At 43.9% G+C, this 19,815-nt stretch overlaps 1 protein-coding gene across 1 annotated transcript in view; it reads right to left on the bottom strand.

The window, feature by feature from the left end:
* The window catches only part of NME7 (NME/NM23 family member 7), a 174,760-nt gene that overhangs the window by 91,085 nt on the left and 63,860 nt on the right, over positions 1-19,815 (bottom strand). The window contains exons 6-7 of the mRNA XM_065417040.1: positions 18,344-18,551; positions 11,700-11,805 (exon numbers count right to left, since the gene is read on the bottom strand). Coding sequence (XP_065273112.1) covers positions 11,700-11,805; positions 18,344-18,551 — 314 coding nt within the window. The remainder of the gene's footprint in view (positions 1-11,699; positions 11,806-18,343; positions 18,552-19,815) is intronic.

Below are 19,815 nucleotides of genomic sequence, written 5' to 3'. Positions count from 1 at the left end.
AGAGGTCTTCTGGGGGTACGTCAACTCCTCTAGATATTTGCCTGGTTTTACAATAGGCTACATAAAAAGCACTAGCAAACTAAAATTTCATAGGCAATGATTTGTTTATACTGCTCTATATACTGAAATGTAAGTACAATATTTATATTCCAATTGATTTATTTTACAATTATATGGTAAAAATGAGAAAGCAAGCATTTTTTCAGTAATAGTGTGCTGTGACACTTCTGTATTTTTATGTCTGATTTTGTAAGTTTTTAAGTGAGGTGAAACTTGGGGGTACACAAGACAAATCAAACTCTTGAAAGGGGTACAGTAGTCTGGAAAGGTTGAGACACACTGGTGTAGACAATACTTAGTCCTGTCTTAGTGCTGGGGACTGGACTAGATGATCTATCAAAGTCTCTTCCAGTCCTACATTTGTATGATTCTACGATTTTCTAAATCTTTGGCACTTCTGGGTTTAAAGTTCTGGGCTGAAATCCTAACCCCAAAGAAGTCAAAGACAAAACAACCATTGACTTCAATGGAGCCATGGGTTGGCTTCAAGGGGGCAGGATTTCTCCTTGGTGCCTATTAGACACTGCACTCTGAAACATCGCGCAAGTGGTTCCCTCTGGCCTTGGAATCTAGGCCATGTCTACACTACTGGCTAAATTGGCACTGCTGCGATCAATGCAGCGGTGTCGATTTAGCGGGTCTGGTGAAGACACGCTAAGCTGATGGGTGAGCACTCCCACTGATGTCTGTACTCCACCTCCCTGAGAGGTGGAAGCTACATTAACGGGAGATCGTCAACCATCGACATAGCATGATGTAGACACCTCTATAAGTCAACCTAAATTACATCGACTTCAGTTATGTAATTGACTGAAGTAGCGTAACTTAGATCGACTTAGTGTTAGTATAGACCAGCCCTGAGTATGCAAAACTTGAATTGACTTACATAGTCAAATAAAATACACCGGCAACATTTTAACTACCAAATTTAAGTTTTTATTTTCTCACTATCTTTTTTTTCTTGCAAAGAAATTAGATTAAAAATATTGTGTTTATGAAATAATAAGATTTTAACAAGGACAGTCAGAAAATTCCAAATTCTGGTTCCTACAGCAAAATATAACTAGGCTACATTGCACAAATACATGAAAAAATTCAAGTCTACCCTATTATATAGTAATATACAAGACACTATTCCTATGAGAAATATGGCTAAGTTACAGTAGCTATAACTGTAAGTCTAGACTCAGACTTTAAGGTCAGAAGGGACCATTATGATTGTATAGTTTGACCTCCTGCACAACGCAGGCCACAGAATCTCACCCACCCACTCCTGTAATAACCCCCTAACCCTATGTCTGAGCTATTGAAGTCCTCAAATCATGGTTTAAAGACCTCAAGGTACAGAGAATCCTTTCAATTCACTCCCTTCCCCCTCACCCCATTCAGAACAGCAACATTCAGGATCCTGCTTTTTACTGATTGCACTGGCTTAGGTGCTGCTGTTACAACTTTTTGGCCAAAGTTCAAGACTATATATTTCCTTCAAAGTCGATATCATGGCACTACAAAGACCAAAGCTCTTAGTTGGGAAGCATTAATAGATTTTTCTATTGGGGCTTATTTGCTCTTCCCCCTAACCTTTACCTATTCTATCCATGCTTAGCTTGAGAGCTTCTTGAAGCAAGGACCATCCTTCTTGGATGATTGGAAAGTGCGTAGAAGATTGTATTTACTTATTGTAACATCCACTAAGTATTAATAATACAACTTTACTGTGATCAGAATCCAATTTAACAATTCTTTAAAGAACTTGGCCATGCATTTTCATCCAGTTCTGTTCCTGGGACATCATGAAATATCTATCATTTATGCAACAATTCCAGGCTTTGATCCCAATCGTCTTGGCCTCTACTTAAATGGTGATTAATGTTACTTCCAGACACTGCCACAGTTCTGTCTAACAAACTCCCTGGTGGATCCTTACACAGATTGTTATTTGTGCACCATTCCATAGAACAGAGAAAGTATTTTCAACATAATATTTTTTCCCTTGCTTCTCAGCCCTGACTGACTCCTGATTAAATGTTATATTTCTTAAATAACTTGTTCCTTAATTATAGAAGACATTGTACAAATTTGGTCTCTTATCTTTATGAACTTTTCATTTTTAATTTTCCAGATAAAAACTGATGCATCAACAGCTCTGGAAACTGAAGGCCTCTTTCATCACTGTTGAAGTACAGCATGGCCAGTAATAGTGAATCTTCCCACACACTATCTCCTGCCAATATGTATCAAGCCAGAACTAGAGGAACCCACTTTGGTAGAAGGTGGAACCTGAAACTTACTCTGTGCAATAAAAAACTGCCACCAGGAAATGATCTTCCATATAAGAAATCTGAGCTCACTCAGAACATCCAGTGGTTCAGAAGGAACTTTCATCAGCTCTGTCGGGACCACACCGATATCTCATGACACTGGGGAACTTCTGAACAGGAGAAACTTGGGGTAGTGTTTGTCACTTGTTCTCTCATGCAGAGGCTCCAAGCACAGAGTGGAGACAGGAGAAAGACACATGCACTAAGCACCTTATCATTAAACAGTGCCCCATAATCCTAACCAGGAGATTGAAGAACTAATACTAATTACCATCCCTCTGGCTGAGGAGAACGTCTGGGGAGAAGGCAGGACAGATTTAAAAGAACGGATAAATCTTTGGGACTCTTAGAGGAAAGTGAATCTCTCTGACTCCCTATTGTCCCATTGAAATGGTTATTTCCTATGCTGGCACAATTACATAAACAACATAGCTTCCTAGAAAAACACCACCCTGTCCTTCCTCTAGCCTCACTTCTATGAAGAAAATGGGATGCTTCTATAAGCCCCCTGCAGAATCCAAAAACACAAACACCTCACCGCCTTTCTCAAAACACTGAATCATGAGCTCAAACTAGCTACGGGAATAAAGGGGAACAAGAAGACTTTTTATCAATACATTAGAAGCAAGAGGAAGACCAAAGACAGGGTAGGCCCACTGCTTAGTGAAGAGGGCGAAACAGTAACAGGAAACTTGGAAATGGCAGAGATGCTTAATGACTTCTTTGTTTCGGTCTTCACCGAGAAGTCTGAAGGAATGCCTAACATAGTGAATGCTAATGGGAAGGGGGTAGGTTTAGCAGATAAAATAAAAAAAGAACAAATTAAAAATCACTTAGAAAAGTTAGATGCCTGCAAGTCACCAGGGCCTGATGAAATGCATCCTAGAATACTCAAGGAGCTAACAGAGGAGGTATCTGAGCCTCTAGCTATTATCTTTGGAAAATCATGGGAGACGGGAGAGATTCCAGAAGACTGGAAAAGGGCAAATATAGTGCCCATCTATAAAAAGGGAAATAAAAACAACCCAGGAAACTACAGACCAGTTAGTTTAACTTCTGTGCCAGGGAAGATAATGGAGCAAGTAATTAAGGAAATCATCTGCAAACACTTGGAAGGTGGTAAGGTGATAGGGAACAGCCAGCATGGATTTGTAAAGAACAAATCATGTCAAACCAATCTGATAGCTTTCTTTGATAGGATAACGAGTCTTGTGGATAAGGGAGAAGCTGTGGATGTGGTATACCTAGACTTTAGTAAGGCATTTGATACGGTCTCGCATGATATTCTTATCGACAAACTAGGCAAATACAATTTAGATGGGGCTACTATAAGGTGGGTGCATAACTGGCTGGATAACCATACTCAGAGAGTTGTTATTAATGGTTCCCAATCCTGCTGGAAAGGCATAACGAGTGGGGTTCCGCAGGGGTCTGTTTTGGGACCGGCTCTGTTCAATATCTTCATCAATGACTTAGATATTGGCATAGAAAGTACGCTTATTAAGTTTGCGGATGATACCAAACTGGGAGGGATTGCAACTGCTTTGGAGGACAGGGTCATAATTCAAAATGATCTGGACAAATTGGAGAAATGGTCTGAGTTAAACAGGATGAAGTTTAACAAAGACAAATGCAAAGTGCTCCACTTAGGAAGAAAAAATCAGTTTCACACATACAGAATGGGAAGAGACTGTCTTGGAAGGAGTACGGCAGAAAGGGATCTAGGGGTTATAGTGGACCACAAGCTAAATATGAGTCAACAGTGTGATGCTGTTGCAAAAAAAGCAAACATGATTCTGGGATGTATTAACAGGTGTGTTGTGAGCAAGACACGAGAAGTCATTCTTCCGCTCTACTCTGCTCTGGTTAGGCCTCGGCTGGAGTATTGTGTCCAGTTCTGGGCACCGCATTTCAAGAAAGATGTGGAGAAATTGGAAAGGGTCCAGAGAAGAGCAACAAGAATGATTAAAGGTCTTGAGAACATGACCTATGAAGGAAGGCTGAAAGAATTGGGTTTGTTTAGTTTGGAAAAGAGAAGACTGAGAGGGGACATGATAGCAGTTTTCAGGTATCTAAAAGAGTGTCATAAGGAGGAGGGAGAAAACTTGTTCACCTTAGCCTCTGAGGATAGAACACGAAGCAATGGGCTTAAACTGCAGCAAGGGAGGTCTAGGTTGGACATTAGGAAAAAGTTCCTAACTGTCAGGGTGGTTAAACACTGGAATAAATTGCCTAGGGAGGTTGTGGAATCTCCATCTCTGGAGATATTTAAGAGTAGGTTAGATAAATGTCTATCAGGGATGGTCTAGACAGTATTTGGTCCTGCCATGCGGGCAGGGGACTGGACTCGATGACCTCTCGAGGTCCCTTCCAGTCCTAGAATCTATGAATCTATGGTGACGTTTCTTCCAACACTCCAATTCACCCCAAAGCAGTTCTTTGCTTCAGCCAGGGGTAGGGGGTTGCTAGAATGATGCAAGGCACTCTCTATCCTCCAAGGCCAGAATACATTGCCTTCAAGGCACTCCCAAACTGGGAGCCAGGGACCCGAGCTCTGATCCTATATCAGGCAGAGTATTATGCGGACAGTAGACTGAAACTAGTGAGTATTTTGCTTTTTTAAAAGACATCTCATGATGCACTCTCCTTTTGTGGATCATGACACTATCCCCCAAGCCCACATCTCTACCCCCACTCCAAGTGTTATATGTTACTATCACTCTTGGCGGCTGAAGTTCAACTTCAGCTAGCTCCCAGTCATCCCTTTATCTGGCCCCTAGGGTTTCTCTGCATCCTGGCAGACATTTACAGAGCTCTCACTCGCACTACATATCACATGCCTTTGATCACTGCGTCATGTTTCTGCTGCAGGTACTACCGTTGCTAAGTTCTGGTGCTTTGGCTGCCTAGCAACAGATGTTTCTTTATTCCAGTCAGGAGTGGATCAGTGAGTCCAGAGATAAAAGCAACAGTGATTTTCCACTGCTTTGTCATTGGATAGGAGCCCTATAAATGATCTACTGTAATCAGAGTCAGCTTCTAAAAAAGGACTCTGTCCTAAAATTAACTGGGTGCAAACTAGAGATTAGATTCAGGACTCTGATAGCTACTCAGCTCACAGAAAAGCTCCCTGGCTCAGTTATGGTTAAACTGGGCTGTGTCTTCCAGCACAGGGCTAAGTGTGCCATTTTTCTGCAATGATCTATTATGATATGGAGTCTGCAGAAAAAAAATCAATTGGAAATAGGATCAGAAAGCATATCTTAAATCATAAATTCAGTCAAAGATCACAGGGGAAGGGAAGATGGAAAGCTCTCTGTAAGCTCAAGCACTTAAGTGTTTTAGTACAACTGCACATAATTGTACACATGTAATGAGCTGATTATGTTCATGGAAATTAGATAATCATGTTCAAAGCCTGGAAACTGGAAAGGTTTATTTTTAGTTGCTCTCCATTAAAAACTCGTACAACTCAAAATCCAATCTTTCACTGCTGTCTGAAAGCTTTTGCTGTTCTGATACCCCATCAATTCCTCTCCAAGCTCCTCTGTCCATGCCACCTCTCACACTGACAGATGGCTCTACGATATTTCATTTTTTTCTAACTGTCATATTTCTACTCTCACTCTCCCTGACTCATTAGAAATGTTAGGGGGGTTTGACAGATATAATTTAGAGGCATTGATTTTTCTGCAAAAAAGCAAACTGCTCACTTGAAAAGTATCACACCCTCTCACACATGCAACTTCACCAATCAGACCACATTCTATTTAGTTTCCCATGTTATCTGTTCCACTATTATATGATGAGAGATGCTGCTGGCCTACCCATAATTTCTCAGGTTACTAGCAGTGGTTAAATGAGGAAGGGGTGAGCCTCTTACTGCTTTCTCTTCCTTGTGTCTCCTTGAGCCTGAGTAGTTCATCCATTTTCCTCCAACTCTCCCTGCCTGAAGATACACCTCCTGATGAGGCATTTCTACTCCTCTACAATCCTCCTGCTCTCCACCCCCTGCAGTTACTGCTCCTACCACTGGGGCCAGAGCCAGGGTTCACCTGCTTGTCCCCCAGCCCTCTGCTCATCCCACTGGCATTGGGGCGCCTTAAGTGGATCATTTGCTCCCTCACAACTGCTGATAGTAACCCTTTCAGTGGTTTGCCCATGGCTGTGATAGTGTGTGTGGAAATGTTTAGACACTGAAGGGGTGGTGAAGATCACAAAGCACGATAATGTGCTAAACTAACAGCAGCAAAATTATTAGGAGCCAAAGGCTACGTTCATGCAACTTTAAAGCTGAGAGTTTAATTGCAAAAGGAAGTCAGGAAAGTCAGAGTTAAGGCTCCCAACAGCAACTTTAATGCTGGCATATAGCCCTTTACAATAGGCTCTTTCATCACAGGATACAAGGTAATATAAAACACTATATATGTGCATATAAGGTAATTGAGATGCCACTGTGATATTGGTATTATCTGTAAGAGACCCAAGACTATAAAGCATCTAAGAAAGGTTGCATGAGGAGGGAGAAGGAGGCCTAGAAGAGGACAGGCCTAGAAGAATTAAATCCGCTCCCCAGTGATTAGGCCCGTGACACGTCATTCCATATTCTTTATGAAAATATGCTTATGATATGAATATGATATAACAGAGATTACTTTATGCAAGATGGGTCATGTGAGATATCATTGGAAAGGTTATGATTTACTGAATGTGATTATCCAATTTCTATGCCTGTATCATTTCTGTATCTGAAATTAGGAATATTGACTATATATCTGTATTTCAACTATGTTACTTTGGGTGATGCCCCCTGCTAACACTTCAGGTACAACAATGAAAAAGACCGACAGTGCTGATGGCCCATCGGCAAGAGACAATGGACTGTAAAAGAGCTTAGTCTTCCTGTGAACATGTGGGTCAGCCTGTGAAGAATGGCTACAGGGGCCCTACAGAGGCATGTGACCATGTCACCGGATACTGGAATCCATCTTGAATTCTGTACTTTTCCACAAGAAGCTAGTGGGGGGTCAAACTAGGAAACAAAGGACTCCCGCCTTATGCAAATCCTATTTAAGGGTGGGGAGTGAGGTAATCCAGGTCACCAGTTTGCCCCTGCTACCCCACCCAAGATGACTGCTGGAAACAATTAAGACTGAACTGGGGGGAAGAACTGGACCCAAGCTGGAAGGGTGTCTGGCGTCTGAAGAAAATTATTAGAACCACTTTTAGGGTGAGAACTTACATGTAACCAGTTTCTTTAATGTATTAAGCTTAGATTGCATGCCTTGTTCTGTCTGCTACCTGCTTAACTACTTAAAATATAACTATTACAGTTAATATATTTATTTCTGGTTTACAATATAACCCAGTTGATGTGATTTCTAACCGGAGGCGGAGCGGGGGAGGGGGGTGGCGAGAAGGTGTGCATACTCTCCTCCACATCGAGGGAAGAGGCGAATTTCATATAATTTGGGGTTTGTACTCCAAGGGGGGGTGGACATCTGGGTGCTGTGGCAAGCCCCTTAAGATGAGCCCTCTCAGAGCGGATTTCTTTCTCTCTGTGCAGCTGGGTGTGGCCCTGCCTGTGTGCTTGGCTGGAAAAGGCTGGGGAGCCTAACCCAGCAAGACCAGGTAAAGGGGGCCCAGGCTGGCAGAATAGTCTGACTCACTGGTGTCCCAGCACACCAGGTGACATCCCAGGGGGTCCAGCCCATCACAGGGCCAGTCATAGGCAACACATAGGGGGGCATGCAGGGTCAAAATTCCCCCCCGGAGATTTCTGCTTGGCCTGCCGAGGGAAGGGCGAGGGGCTCTGTTCTTCTCCCACTGTGCCTGCCCCCTGACAGCCGGGCCCAGGTGGGGAGCAGAAGGGGTGGGACCAGCCATTTCTCATCCTGGCTGCTTCAGGGCGCAGCAGCTGCCTGAGATAGAGCCTGGCTGGGGAGGTGGTGGTGGCGGGCCGCCCCCCCATCTGAGCCCAGCTGCCAGGAACAGGGGCTGAGCGAGCTGGAAACATGCTGATGGGAGAAGGGACTGCAGCTCGCTTGGCCCCTAACCCTGGCAGTCGGGCCTGGATGCGGGGAAGCCCATCGCCGCCACCTCCCCAGCCAGGCTCTCTCTCAGGGAGCCACTGCACTGCACAGAGTCAGCAACCCAGAGCAGCCAGCTTCAGCATGTGAGAAGTGGCTCCGTCTCATTCCCTGCCCAGGCCCAACTGCCAGGGAGAGCAGCCGAATGGGCCAGTGTGGAGGCACAGCGGGAGAAGGACAGAGCACCTCCCCCCACAAGTAACTGTGGTGGGGTAGGGAGAGTGCGGTGGCCCCGGGCTGGGCGCAGGGGGTCATTGGACAGAGACATGTGGAGCGGTCACATGTCCTCCTCTTTAGATTGTGTCCCTGTAAAGGGGCCCGGCCGAGGCTCGTCCCTCCGCGGGGCTGTGGGGTATCTCACCGCCTCGCAATAGTTCACTATGGGCCCAGGCCCTGGGTCAGGGCGGGGCAACAAACAAACAGTCAGGAGCTCAGGCCCTTAGGCAGGGGCTGAGCGTCTGGTGCGGGGGGGAGACTGCCACCCGTGAGTGGGGTGGCAGGGGGGACGCAGGCTCACCCACTCCACTGCGTCCCAGCCCGGGGCCCTAGCAGCGGCAGAAGACTCGCTGCTGTCAGTGGGGATCCTGACCGCAACACACTGACATTAGTTCTGGCAGTGCTGCGGCTAGACCAGGGTCGGCTGCCCCAGGGCTACTTCCGGACTCCCCCACGTACGGTACCTGGATTAGGGCAGTGTCCTCGGAGGTTTCCAGGACCATCGGTTCCTCCGGGTAACTGGCGAGGGGTAGGCTCGGCTGCTCCTCAGGGTAGTTGGCAAAAGGCAGGCCCCGCTGCTCCTTGGGGTACCTGGCGAGAGGCAGGCTCGGCTGCTCCTCGGGGTAGCTGGTGAGAGGCCGGCCCGGCTGCTCCTCGGGGTAGCTGGCGAGGGGTAGGCTTGGCTGGCCCGGCCAGTCCTCGGGTCGGCCACAGCCTGCCGGCATTCCCCAACCCGGAGCTAGGCCACAGGCATCTGGCCTCTCCGGCAGCTGGTGTTCAAGTGAGCTCTGCAGTTGGGCTTTTCTACTTCCTGTCCTGTGCCGTGACCTCTGGGGGGCGGGCGCAGGATCCACTGGCTCCGCCCATATTGGTGCTAGGGGAGGCTCGTCCCTCCGCGGGGCTGTGGGGTATCCCACCGCCTCGCTACAGTCCCTCACTATCAGGAGGCACGAGTCATCTATGGGCCCAGTTAAGTGGGCTGAGCACAGACGAGTTCCCGTGGGCCATGTGGGGAAAGTTTCCTTCCTTCTCAGGCTGCACAATAGAAGCAGAGTTGCTTTACCTCAGCTATTCCAAACTAAACGGTATAAGGCGACTCCACCATGGCACGAGCAACTCATCTCTCCGCCGTGTCCAAATTCCTGCCTAATCCTAAACTTCTGGATGGTTTCCCAAACCTGCCTCTAAAATCTCATGACTTTCTAGGCTGTAGTATCTATGGTTTTTGCACCACTATAACGGACATTGGAGAGAACAGAGAGGAAATGGAGAGCCTACTTAGGCTCCAAAGGAGATAGTTATTGAATCCCACCATTCTCATATGTTTTCCTAGTTTAAAATAAAGTAATTCCATTTATCTAATCCAGGGCATAGGGATGGGTGAGAAGTCACAGAGAAGATATTCTTAGGCTGTTCAATTTAGCTGTGTAGCAGCTGTGCTTCTGCCTTACCAACCATTCATGGTGGGAAGGAAAGGACTAAAGAAGTTGAATGGATCTTCTGGCTCAACCCTAGCCTAATCCTGGTATCTTTCTGGCTGCAAAGGTGGGTTCCACCTCACACAAAAGTGCACACTCATCCTGTGCAACCCCAAAAATACCTCCCTGCCACCCACACCCAGTGGAACCACCCCAATTCTAGTGCTTATGGAGCCCTGTACATTGGTGAAAACGGGGGCAAGATCTGTCCAGTCGTGACAGAGAAAGGCCTGGAGGAGAATGAGAAAGAGGGCAAAAGGACCTTGGCGGGGATTTATGAAAGAGATGCAGAAAGTGAAAAGAGGACTGAAAAGGGGAAAGGGACTCCTGATGTCTCATTAAAAGATAGTTTTGAACCACTTTAGGTAATAACAGTTGTGCATTAAAGTTAAAAATGCCCAGCTCAGGCTCTTCATTTTGTAATTTCAAACTCAATTTCGGGTGTCTGACAATTTTGCCATCTCCTTTTTTCATCCTCATCAAAACATTTACCATAGTAAATGTGCCAACTTGTCTATGATCAAATCCCAGGCTGCTGCTGGTGCCAAATCACTCTGTCTTGGCTGCACAGCAAAGCTTTCAATAGCAGATATTATGCAAGGCCTCACAGAGATAAAGGACAAGAAGTCAGCAGCAGCAAGTTCAAGATCTTTCCCTGGGAAAGCCATTGTTTGCAGCAAGCTCTCCAGCTATCCCACTTGAGGAGTGAGAGACCTGGAGACCACTACTGCCCCCTCCTCTGCTTCCACTTCAACTTTCACAAAGGAGGTACCTAAAACGCTGCAGTGCCCTGCAGACGGCTTGGGAAAAATCTCTGCTATATCCCACATATTAATTCTTCACACAAATATATTTAGACCTTAGAGCCAAAACACTGCATTATTATACTATAAACATTGCTCCTATTTGTGCACCTGCATCTGAAGGCTAGGGAATGATGTGGAATTGTCTATCTGTGGTTATGTGTGGATATCAAGCTTTTCTAATAAGCATACGATGAAAGGACATAGCATTCCCCAACACAGATGGTACAATGTGCTTGCATCGAGCTACAAAGAACAACAACTTAAAGTATTTTTTGTTCAACAGGGGCTACATCTTCTGCCATAGGATTCAAATTTCCTAACTACTGCCATTAAAGTATAAAAAACAAACACAGTGGAAGAAGTGTAGACATAACTATGGTATATGTAGATAAGCAGATATAGGAGAAATGTTGTAAATCTGTTTCCTGTGTAATGCACCCTTCGCCTCTGGTGAAGACTTTTAGGCAATTTGAGATGGCTGTTATAGAGTGAGTGACACTCTTTCATGGAGATTTGTATTTGGTTTTCCTTATTCTGAAATATAATTTATCCAAACAAAAGTACATGATTTTCTCTTTGAGGACAGAAATCACAGCAGTAAACCATCTAAAAGGCCGCGATTGTGCTATACAGCACTTCCGAGCCAGTAGTGAAATATACATCCTGACTCTGCAAATTTTTATTCCCCCAAATTAGTAATGTCAGTGTGATCAGGCTCATGTTACTCACCTTCATTAACAGCATGAGGCTTAATAATGCAACAAGTACAGTTTGTAAATTTTGCACTATTGGCTGGACCACGACCTCCACTTGAGGGAAAGAACAACTCCAGCTCCTGGGGGTATAATTGAAATTGAAAATATTTTAGTGTTAAACAGTTGCATGTCTCAGATCTTCAGCACACACAGTATTGTTTTGTGATATCCACAGCCTCATTTGTTTATATACTGCTATAAGAACACCTATATTTATACTTCTCTCTCTAGCACCATTGATACAATGATTAGCCATGCCCTGGGTATCTCCCACCTTGGCTGCTGTAAGCATTTCTTCACTTTCCCACTTCCATCTATTCGCATTCAGTCTGTTCAAAATGTTGCTGCCATAATCTCCTCTCCCAAATCGGCTCTTCCTAGTTTTCTGCATTCAGGTCAAGCTTTTTCACTCTCACCGTAAAATTACTCCATAAATCCTTTCTCTTATTTATATTGCTGATCTCATCCCCTCGCCTCCCACATTCCATCCCTTTGCCTGTGGGAATGGCTGGAATCCCCACTCAGTTCTCAATACGGCACACACAGACACAAGGCTAGAGTCCAAACAGACCTCCTTCCCACTCATCTTGGGATTATCCTTAACAACAAACAACAAACTTTAGCCTGAACTTCTTGTCTGCCTTCTCTAAGCCCTTTTCTTGCCTTAAAGATGCTACCTTTTATGTTCCTGAATGTGAGCTAATGAGACCCATCTGCTCTGGCTGCCAGAGTGAGTAAGCAGAATAGCTCTGCACCAAAATGCAGTGCCCTACAAACCTGACATCTTGTCACACATGTTCTGATCAAGCCTCTTTTCCAATTGCTCCTTTTGTTTCCTTTGCTCACTGCCAACTCCATGCCTTCCTTCCATGCTATTCATTCACTGTGCTCAGAACAGCCTGCCAATGAACATTAGCCGATCACCCTGAACATGGCCTCCAATAAGATGTGTTATTCAACTTAAAAAAGGGAATTTGATTAATTTCCTTTTAAAGGAAATAATAACCTGGAGATGTTACCACTAAATTCATCCGATTTTTCCTTATATAACAGTCTCAGGGGTAAAGCTTATCTCCTGGAGTTCCCTCTCAGAGCTTGTCTACACTTACCGGGGGATCGATGCACGGCGATTGATGCATTGGTGGTCAATTTAGTGGGTCTAGTGAAGACCCGCTACATTGACCGCAGATCGCTCTCCCGTCGACTCCTGTACTCCACCTGAACGAGAAGTGCAAGGGGAGTCAACGGGAGAGTGGCTCCCGCCAACATAGCTTAGCGTGGACCCCGCAGTAAGTAGGTCTAAGTACGTCAACTTCAGCTACGTTATTCACATAGCTGAACTTGCGTAACTTAGATCGATTCCCCCTCCCCCCCCCCGTAGTGTAGACAAGGCCTCAGTTATTTAGTACTGTGTTTCAGAAGAAATTAAGCTGAACTTAGATTTTCCCACTCCATAGCTCTTGTCCCTGTAATGGCTTGTAATCCCTACCTAAACAATGCAATTTAGGGGCTCTTTCAATAGAAAAGAAGAAATTACTTCTGTTTTTGCTGCTACCAAATGTACCCTTATTTTAAGTGTTTACACCTATCTGGATCTTTTTATAGATAATGAAAAGCATGTTTCAAAGACTCTACTCTGGTCTCTTGCCATTGACTTTAAATAAATAAAGCAGTCCCCACAACACCAGGAAAAAACAAAATAAGAAAATATTTACAAGTGTAACACTTGTAACTGGCTATATACAAAACAGATTCCTGAAAGAACAGTAAGAGAAATGACTAAAAGAACCAACACTTCAGATACAGGAATACCAAACTAAAACTATGTGGAATTCTAAAAACAAGAACCTCGTCCCTACCTTTATGCTTAAACTAAGATTACCCCAACTTTGGCCTGTAAAAATGGAGATGTTATCCCTGGATAGCCTAGCAGACAAACCCTCAACTTGATCTGAAATTCATTCTGTGAGAAGGACAATTCAACCATCATCAAACGAGCCCAGGACTTTGTTTCCCTTTCAAAAGATTTTTCCCAGTATGCTTTAACTGACTTTTCTTTCCTCCCAGGAAAGTTTCTAAAAGCTGCACCCTACTAATTTTGTTGCAATCTGGTATGTAGCCACCTACCATTGTATGGCACCTGCCCATTAAATTCATAATCCCAATTGCTGTGTCAGAGATAAACTCCAGTACTCACAAGGTAAAGAGAAACCCTCCCCCCCCCCCACCCACACACCCACCCACACACAAAGATATATAAATTTATATGCAAGTCTACCAAAATAGTGAGCTAAACATTTACAGTCATAGGACGAGTAAAAATTACCTAGCCTTTCAAAAGTAATTACCATAATATTACAAAAAGCAGCATTTTAAAAATAATTAAATGCAAGTATAGTAATGCAACAATCTTATCAACAGAAAACACACACTTCTTTCTCTAACTAAAATCCTGTGTTAACAGATATTTTTTCCCACAGCCTTTTTCTTCAGAAGCTGCTATTCAGCTATGCTGGCGGTATGCCAGAGCAGAAATACAGGGCATAGTTACAGTACAAGGGCTACAGCAGCACAGCTGCGGCACTGCAGCTACGCCATTCTAACAGACACTTGCTACAGAGATGGAAGGGGTTTTTCCGTCACAGTCATAAATTCTTCCATCCACCTAGTGGAGTCTACACCAGGGCTTAGGTTGACCTAACTACATCTCTCAGGAGAGTGAATTTTTCACATCCCCAAGTGACATAGCTAGGTTGACCTAAGTTTTAGGCAGAGACCAGACCACACTTTGACTCTTACTTTTCCAAGTGAAGACATCTGGATCTTTCAGTCTTACAGACTCAACCCACGAGCACGAATAACCACTGTGACCCTAACAGCATCCCAATGCAAGAGGGCAAGGGGCTTATTAGGGCTGGTCTACACTGCGGGGGGAATCGATCTAAGGTACGCAACTTCAGCTACGCGAATGTTCGACGTACCTAGCTGTCCTCACGGCGGCAAGTCGACCGCCGCGGCTCCTCCATCGACTCCGCTTACTCCTCCTGCGGAGGTGGAGTACGGGCGTCGATTCGGGGATCGATTTATCGCGTCTGGATTGAAGTGATTGTTAACGCAAGTTAAAGGAATAAGCTGTGAACTCTGTCTCCTTAGAGGAGCAAACAAATCTTATTATTCCTCTGAAAGGTCAAGGAAAGAGCTGGACATTGCAGAGCACACAGTTTTGGGAAAATTCGGGACTGGGAGTGTGTTGGGTCACTTGGCTAGTAGTAACCACGGCTGGTGGATACCAGAGTGTGGCTGGGGTATAAAAAGCGGGCTGCTGAAATCAGAGTTGCTGAACCAGAGCTGCTTAACACAGAGACACTCAGTGAATGCTTGTCTGCTGGTGTCCAGGCTGTGAGCCACAGCAGCAGAACATTTAAGGCACCCACGGCTAGAGGGCAGGTGGTGCCACAACCCCTGACTTGTCTGGATTGGACCACAGAACATGACACCCAGCCTCACTACTCCCTTTCCTAGGCCCCTTCCAGCCCAAATTCCACTTCTCCTCCAAACGTATCATATGCAACCCAAGTTTCCCTGTGCCGCTCACTCACCATGACTCCTTACAGTGCCACTATCCCACAGATTTTCCCCATGTCCCCGGTGACGTTGCATTCCATGTGTTTTATGGAAATATGCTTATGAATATGACATAACTGGAATATGCTTTATGTTGAATACCCCTTGTATGGTATCATTACAAAGCTTGTAATCTACTGTGTGTGTTCATCCTATTTGTTTGCATGTATTAAAAAAAATAGAAAAATAATTTATTTTTAGTTAGAAAAATAAGATATAAACTTGTATTACTGATGTAAACATATTAAGTGGAAGCCATTAACGGTGCTTCAGAATCAATGAACTGTGAATGGGTTTATTTACCTGCAAGCCTTCCTGTCTACATGTGGGCCAGCCCATTGGTAATGAAGAATGAGGTTTCACAGGGACATGTGACCATGTCACCCGATACTGAAATCCATCTTAAATCTTGTACTTTTCCATTCAGAAGGAGGGGTGGGGGCCAAGCACAGACAAAAGATCCCTGCCTTGTGCCAAAGCTATAAAAGGGTGTGGAGCAGGACAAAGGGGGCTGCCAGTCATGAGAAAACCCCTGCTTACCACCTGAGATGTCTGCTGGAACTAACAAGGACTGTACCAGGGGAAAGGATTGGGCCCAGACTAGGAAGGAGTTTAGTCTGTGAAAGAAGCTTATTGGAACATCTCTGAGGGTGAGATTTTACCTGTAATCAGTTTCTTAATGTATTAAGCTTAGAGTTGCGTGTTTTTGCTTTATTTTGCTTTGTGACCTACTTTGTTCTGTCTGTTGTTACTTGAAACCACTTAAATCCTACTTTTTATACTTCATAAAATCACTTTTGTTTATTAATAAACCAAGAGTAAGTGATTAATACCTGGGGGAGCAAACAGCTGTGCATATCTCTCTATCAGTGTTAATTTATGAATTTATCCTGTATAAGCTTTATACAGAATAAAACAGATTTATCTGGGGTTTGGATCCCATTGGGAACTGGATGTCTGGGTGCTGGAGACAGGTGACCTGCTGAGCTGTTTTCAGTTAAGTCTGCAGCTTTGGGAGCATGGACCAGACCCTGAGTCTGTGTTGCAGCAGGTTGCGTGACTGGCTCAACAAGACAGGGTTCTGGAAGTCCCACGGTGGCAGGGAAAACGGGCTCAGAGGTAATTTCAGCACATCAGGTGACAGTCTTAAGGGGATTTCTGTGACCGAACCCATCACATCCCCCCCACAAGTTCCCACCCAGACCCCACCTCAGACACTTGCTCCCCCATAGCACCCAGAGCTCCCAACGTGTCACTTATCAGAGCCCTGCTCCTTAAGCATGCCCCTATACTCCCTAACACATGCACGTCAATATTTTTAAGTTTTGGCAATGTTTATATCTGCCAATGATAATATGTAACAATATGTTTATATTGATACATATAAACTTTTAAAAGCTGAGCATGATAGGAATGAAGAGGGGCATGTTAGGGAACAAAGTATGGGGGAGCATGTGGTGAAGCTGGCAGTGGGGATGGTTAAGGATGAGCAGGATTATGCAAAGTGAAGCCTGGGGCAATTCAGGATATGCACAGAAGAGTAACAATCTGGGAATCTGTGGGGGATATAAAGGGGAGAGAGCCATCTACATGATTAACTGCTAACATTGCTACAAGCTTATTAAAACATGGGAAATGTCCACACAGAACCTCTGTTAACTTTGAGTTAAGCTTGTTCAGCTACAACTATTTATTGGCGTATTTCAGTTTGTGTTAAGTCATTCAAACACCCCATTTATTTCACTTCACAGCACACACTCATACTGATCAATATGCAACCACACATCTGTAACACCACCATGCACTCACAAATTTCAACTCTGTAACTTCTACATAAATATTTATAAGAGGTCACCCAATCCTACAGCTTTTCCTAAATATTACAGAAAAACAGATTGCAAACGGATTGTAAAATGACATTTTACCTCACTTACACACACCAGTCCAAAGCCACATACGATGAAATTTATGAAAGCTCTTACTCATATTAACCATCAAAACACAGGACTATAAGCTCTGAACATGGTTGGAATTCCAGGGTGCCTGCTGATTGTTCAGGATGACGGTTGAGATATGTGGGCTGTGGGTGGCGGAAAGGAAGTAATTATGGTTGGGAAGGGATGAGTGGAACTTGATGGGGCGTTGAATGATTTAACTGCTTATTTCCTAGCTTTTTAGAATTTGCATTGCTAAGCCATGCAGTCTACATAATTAACTCAAAGTTAAAGCATCTGTATTATATATAGGCTTGGAAGGATTACATTTTAATTGGCAAATGTTGATTTTAGCATAGACACACAAACCAACAAAAATATTTTCTTTGGTAATAATCAAAATTTACACATATACACAAAGTAAGACTTTATGGGTCAAATCCAGTGATTTAGATTTTTGAATCAGGCTTGTTACAAATGGACTAACGAATGAATAATAAGAGCAGGTATTAGTTCATGTAAGGATATTTTACTCTGTCCATTTTGACATGTGATGTTGACAATTTGAGTTTTTGCAGTTTATAAAGCTTTAACCTTTTGAATCTCAATGTCTACTGTCATTAAAGAATTACCTGACTGCCTCCCCATAATTTCCTGCAGCTGTGAACATTTAAATAGATAAAAATCTTTAAAAAAAAAAAAATTCTTACAAACCTCAATATCTGCTGAAATTATAAAAAAATAATAATTGAATTCTGCCAGAAAGTGGTATAGAATGTGGCAGATGGGTTAGTCTCAGTGTCCTTGGCCACATTTTTTAAGGTTAGTCCCTCCAGGCCGGGGTGGAAGTATATAGGCAGTATAGCTTGCACAGTTGCTATTTGCACTGTGGATAAAGACTCTGTCTACAAACGTGTCACTGAAGAACATTTAAATCAGCACTAAATTCAAATGAAAAAAATAAATGGGATTTCTGTACTGATTGCAGCCTGATCATCAGATTAAGTAAAAATACAGCTTAGCAAATAAACATAATGAATAAATATATTTAAAAACTTACTCGAGCAGCAGAAGCAAAAGAGTCAGGGCCATGAGCTGCATTTCTTATGCCATCTGTTCCAAACATTGCTCTAATGCTGCCCGGGGCATCAGAACGAGCCACGCCAGAGTTTGCAGGTCCCAGTAACTTTTTCCATTCAGACACAGCATCATCTCCTAAAATCTCCATGGCAACAGCAGGACCACTTGTAATAAACTGGAGAAGCTCACTGCAAAACAGACAGAGAGCAGGCAGGGAATTCACTATACAGAGAACAACAAAATCTATGGACCGGTTCTCAACTCTCACTAGTGTCATAGGAAAGGATAACAGTCCACAGCAAAAATTATCACACATGACGGTGTGTAACACCAGGCTCTGGAGGAATACTGGGTAGGATAATGCAGGGGAAATGGAGGCAAAAAACCACGGGTGAGCCATTCCTTCTTTCCACTTGTGCTCAATGCTCCTTCCACATTGTAGACACATTGGTGCCCATCTAACAGACTCTACTCAGCCTGTACATTTTTCCTCATTAAGGCAACATGAACACTCCTATTAGAGACCTCTGCCTTCTTCATCCACCTCTAAATCCTCTTATCCAGTACTTGCAATCCTCTCCAATTAGCTTCTCTCTCTCTCTCACAGGGGGACACACACTCAACCTGTGCATGCTCCCTCACATCTGTGAGAGGCCTTGTATCAAACATGTGTGTCGCCTCAAAATATTCACTCCACCATGTGCTTCTTCCCCATGAGACATGGAGGGGACTCTAATCTCTGCCCCTCACTGAAATGGGAAACTGAATTCTAGTGAAAGAGGCCCCTATTAGCCTTGCTAATAATGTGTGATTAAGGGAAAAAGTAAGATAAGATGAAAATATACTGTATGTAATTTTATAACATTAATTTCTTATTTGTTTAGCACAGGCAGTGCTGTACAAGCCACAGAGATAAAGACAATCCCTTCCCTGCAGTCTGCTGCAGTCTTTCCATTGAAACAGACAGACTGAGAAGTCACTATATAATGGGAAATACAGAGCAGGGAAAAGAACGTTGTTTGTTACTTTTTGTATTGCAAACTCACAATTTCTTGGTATCATGGAAGTCATCAGATATTGGGGAAAGATTTGAATAAAGAGAAGGTGATGTGAGGAAAACATAAGGAATGCATGGTTAAAGACTCAAAAACCAGTAAATCCCAAAGTTAACTTTGAATACATGTAACCTTAATTCTGCTCCCATGAACATATTCATCATGATATAGCTTTCAGTTACAGTTACTTGCATCTGAAGAAGTGAGGTTCTTACCCACGAAAGCTTATGCTCCCAATACTTCTGTTAGTCTTAAAGGTGCCACAGGACCCTCTGTTGCTTTTTACAGATTCAGACTAACACGGCTACCCCTCTGATACAGTCACATACTATCATCTCAGCAGCAACCCACCTCATTCAGTTTGAAGGCTGGATGCTGCACAATGAATGAAAACGTT

The sequence above is a fragment of the Emys orbicularis genome, chromosome 1 (assembly GCF_028017835.1).
Source record: "Emys orbicularis isolate rEmyOrb1 chromosome 1, rEmyOrb1.hap1, whole genome shotgun sequence".
Lineage (NCBI taxonomy): Eukaryota > Metazoa > Chordata > Testudines > Emydidae > Emys > Emys orbicularis.
The sequence above is the reverse complement of the archived record's forward strand: the minus strand, read 5'-3'. Positions and strand labels throughout refer to the sequence as shown.